Source organism: Cimex lectularius, unplaced genomic scaffold (assembly GCF_000648675.2).
Source record: "Cimex lectularius strain Harlan isolate CLEC.00 unplaced genomic scaffold, Clec_2.1 scaffold316, whole genome shotgun sequence".
NCBI classification, from domain to species: Eukaryota; Metazoa; Arthropoda; class Insecta; order Hemiptera; family Cimicidae; genus Cimex; species Cimex lectularius.
The window spans coordinates 29,556-33,804 of record NW_019392854.1 but is presented as its reverse complement, the minus strand read 5'-3'; the positions used below and the strand labels follow the sequence as shown (position 1 = coordinate 33,804).

The following is a 4,249-nucleotide window of genomic DNA, read 5'->3' as shown; positions in this document are numbered from 1 at the left end:
AGAAAAAATGAAATTATAGTTTTACGATTCATGTTGTTCTTCTATGCATCAACCGTAGTGTTAACTAACTACTTCAGTAACTGTAAATACACTTCTTTTAAGAGAGAAAATTTGTTAAACTCAAAAGTATACCTTCATAACCAATTTAATATAACACAATATTTTTTTCTTTAATAAGGTAAATAAATAAACAATCCTTAAACATATAATGTAACAAAAATTACAACAATTAAAAGACAAAATGGATAAACAAGATTCTTTTACACGCACCCTTTCACACACTCACACACACAGAGCAACAAATAAAATGGATAATCTTCTGTAAAATTGATTTTCATTCAAAAATTCGTTTTTCATTTAATGATTTAAAAAGTTTAAACTTAACTTAAAACAAAAATTCTTAAAAAGGCTTTTTTTTAACAAAAAGAGGAAAAGACTAAGTAAAAAGGGAACTTAAATTAATTTTTTGCCTACAGGTTTGGCATTTTGGTATTTTATATAAGAAAATAAAAATGAAATAAGAAAGGAAAATTGAATAAAAAACATTACTTGGTCAACAAGCGAAGTTCATAAGCAAACATAAACTACATCTATCGTTAATAATGTTTATAACTTTTTTATTTCTTTTAACACCGTTATAATATATAATATATATATTTCTTATCTTTTTCTTCTTTTTAGGAATGTAACCCAATTTTACAAATTTTCATGTTATCGGAGTAACAGTGAAAAATATTCTTTTTATAGATAAACAAAATCACTATACACAACTCTTGAGATGTAGACTAAATGACACACAGCCTTGTGCCACAATTGATCATCATATTTTATATGATAAACGGGTTTGCTTCTTGTATATACCACCGTACGGTGGTTTCGGTTTATGTTATGGGTTTTTTAACAGCCTTTTTTGACGGAAATCATATACTCGCCGGCAAAAGAATAGAATATCCTTTGAAACTTGGCCTTTGGGAAGCCTGTTCATTCTTGGATAATCTCCTACCATATCAGGGACGACGTTTCGTAAATTGTGTGATACCCCTGCTTCGAGCATTTTCATATTACTTTTATAGCTGTAAACAAAATAAAAATCTTTTAATAGCCAAAGAAAATTTTATACATATTGTTAATGTGACTCGTAACTTACCGACAGTACTCGTTAAATGTTAGTACGTAACATTTGTCTTCTATACAAGCTACACTGTTGGTGTCTTTATGCCTAGATGCAAAAATTTCATCCTCAGGGTGGTTTGGAAGTCTACCTTGTTCTGTGTGTTCTGGCCGGTAATACCACAATAGAGAAACGACCATTTCACCTTAATTAATATAACAATTGGTATCAAAACCGAGGTTAAAAAAAAAGAAGAAAAATAAAAGAAAAAAGCTTAAATCATGTATTTAATTTACCATCATCAGGGTTTTCCCACATAGCAGTTACTTTAGCGACAAAAGGCAACTGTTGTTTTCTTGGACCTGATTTCAGAAGGATGCAGTCTCTAGGGCAAATGACATCACCTTCAATGTGCCTCATAGCAGGGTAACACGTCCTTGACACAGGCTCGTCACTCTGTAAATGAATAAATTAGTAAAATAAAACAACAATAATAAGCACATTAGGGAAAAATTATTACAGTTAGGAAGACTTTGGCTTTGAAAGGTTCTCCTTCCCATGACCATCCATTTGACCACTTCAGCGTAGGCTGTCCTCGGATTAATGGATATTCAGTGCTCACTTCTTTTTTTACTGCTAAACAGGTCTTTTTATTTGCTTTCTTCTTATCAGATTTGCAATCTGTAAAATATAATTAAATACTTATACTAGATCTGTACAGTGAAAGGACTGTTTATTTTAAAGCATATATAAGACTCACGTTTTATTTTTGTTGGTTGAGTTTCCTTTTTTGCTAGCTGTTTTATCCCAGTATCTGGCTTTTGCGCTATACTAATTTTTGGAGAAACTTTCTTTTTACACTTTTTTTCCACCTTGTTTGGAATTGAGTTGTTCTTTTTGTCTGTAAGCACTTTTTTTTCTACACTTGGTTTGCGTTCAGGCTTTTTTGTAAGTTGAGGTTTTTCTGTTTGTTTTTTTTCTTGAATTTTTTCCTGTGAAGGAATCTTTTCTTCCACCAGCTTTTCTTGATGTTGAACTTTCGGCTCTACATTAGGTTTTGAATCTAAATGTGTTTTTATTTCATTAGGTTTTTCAAGAATTGGTGTTTTCTTTTCGACGGCGGGTTTTTCTTGGGGAATGGTTTTCTTTTCGGATTTGCATTCTTGGACAAGTTTCAAATCAAGAAGTGGTGGATCTAAAATAGGAGGTTTAACATCTTCAATAATGCTATCTGTTACTCTCATATTATCATTTACAATTGGTATTTCTTCTTTACATTTTATTGTATTGAGTGGCCTCTTTATTTGTGGCATTAATTCATGTATTAAGACAGGTGAGGCAGCTCTTCGTTTTTTCATCATCGGTTGTTCTAAAACTTGAGCCATAGGCATCATAGGGTCCATTACAATTTCATGTTCAATAGAAGCTTTTCGTTTCATTGGCCTCATCCTTCTTTGGAGGAAGTTTTCTGTTACAGGAATATCTACAATTGTTTGTTCCGGAGGTGGAGTGGGTAGTTCTTTTGGTGTAATATCCTCTTCTTTTATAGGAACAGGGTGGCCAGAAGGCGGCGACCACGATGGTGGGTTTCTTGCAGTAGAAGATAATGCAGGTGAAGCTGGAGGTGGCATGCCTGCACTGCCTCGAGCAGGACTCGGTGGACCTAGATTTGCACCACTTGGCTCTAGAGGAAGCGCGAGTGCAACAGGTGGCAGAGGGGCAGGAATAGCTTCTTGGGAGTTCAACTGCTGTTGGTCTAAGCAGATTACATTGTTCTGTTGGTTTCCCTGACCTCCTTGCTGTGTTTGTGCCTGAATGTTTTGGCTAGACCCCTTACTGGCACCAGTAAGAGGCCCAGTATGGACGTTTTTTGGACACGATTGCATTGGACAAGGACATTGAAAAGCTGGATCTAAATTAAAAATGAATTCATTAAAGTATTTTTTAAATAATAAATAAGTAAATAATATGCAACATACCTATAAATGGTATACCTCTAGTCGGCGGATGATTATAACAGGATGGAGGTGGAGGAGGTGGTCCAGCTGAGTAAGTGTAAACTCCATAACTACTATGATGAGGTGGAGGTGGTGGTGGGTGAGGGGGAAAAGGATCTACAAGAGGTCCCCCTTGATTTAAGGGATATGAATCCGAAGCCACCATCTGTGAACTGGGTGGACCTGGCGGCGCGCCCCAATATCGCCTGTAATTAGCGTACTTATGGTAATACGCTGCACTGTAACAATCTTGATAAGGAGCTGGGGGTATATATTGGTAGGAATACGGTGGTGGTGGGTAGGCTCCAGGGAATCCAGGAGGAGCTCTGTACTCTTGAGGTTCTGCTGTAGTTTCAGAAGGTCTACTTTGAGGTTCGATCCCAGGGCTTCCTTTGCTCGAGCTGACACCACTCACAGCAGGAATTGATGCTGAGGTACTCGCTGTTGAATGGTGATGATGATGCGAGATCAAAGGTCCCGCAGGCTGGTAATAGCCTGAAAAATCACAAAAATTCAATATTAGTTTGACTACTATGAAACAATCATTTTAAACTCAACTAAGTATTAAAGTTCCTGCATCCAAACTAAGTGTTAAAAAGTGGAGTATACTTAACGAAACCAAATCAAAACCTCACACTTTGTCTGTCACCTCTACTCTAATACAACTCTATTCCGCTTAGAAACCAACAGCTTGGTAAGCTTCCTCTCCAAAGGACTTACTTGCAACCTCCACACTCAACTCAAAAGAATAGACCTGACAAGACAGATATAAACTACTCCAAACATACAAGGTATCAAAATTCGAAATGAAAAATAAACATCTCATCTGATCATTACTACAACTAATCTGAATAGACAGAACTGTGAGATTCAAACAAGCCTTCCAACCTCCAAAATGAATAGTGTTGAGTTAAGAGTGTAATTAATGAATTTCTCCTCTCTGGTGTGGTGATTAGTGAGTGACGTTAGTCGATGATTATTCGGAAATCGTGAGATGCGGTCTGGTGTGATGTAAGTTTCAGAAAAGCATTTTCTTTATCGTGCCAACGTTTCGATCTTTATTGAGATCATCTTCAAGGCTCAAAGTGTTTGTTTTCTGTGTAATTGTGCCATTCTTGCGTGTCGTGTTGTTGGGCACTCT

The 4,249-nt window shown here is 36.1% G+C and overlaps 1 protein-coding gene across 1 annotated transcript; it reads right to left on the bottom strand.

Annotated features, from left to right (window-relative positions):
- Window positions 1-460: 460 nt before the first annotated feature.
- Window positions 461-3,642, bottom strand: LOC106662679 (titin-like). The gene is made up of 6 exons (XM_014386915.2): window positions 3,091-3,642; window positions 1,872-3,023; window positions 1,632-1,792; window positions 1,408-1,567; window positions 1,148-1,316; window positions 461-1,073 (listed from the first exon to the last, which is right to left on the bottom strand). Exons 1-6 carry the CDS (start codon window positions 3,272-3,274, stop codon window positions 887-889), a joined length of 2,013 nt encoding a protein of 670 aa, XP_014242401.2. The 5' UTR covers window positions 3,275-3,642; the 3' UTR covers window positions 461-886.
- Between the last annotated feature and the right edge of the window lie 607 nt (window positions 3,643-4,249).

Coding starts and splice junctions, on each gene's coding strand:
- LOC106662679 (XM_014386915.2), bottom strand. CDS start 3,274: ATGGTGGCTTCGGATTCATATCCCTTAAATCAAGGGGGACCTCTTGTA. Junction 3,024..3,090: donor TAGAGGTATACCATTTATAG/GTATGTTGCATA, acceptor TTTTTAATTTAG/ATCCAGCTTTTCAATGTCCT. Junction 1,793..1,871: donor TCAACCAACAAAAATAAAAC/GTGAGTCTTATA, acceptor TATATTTTACAG/ATTGCAAATCTGATAAGAAG.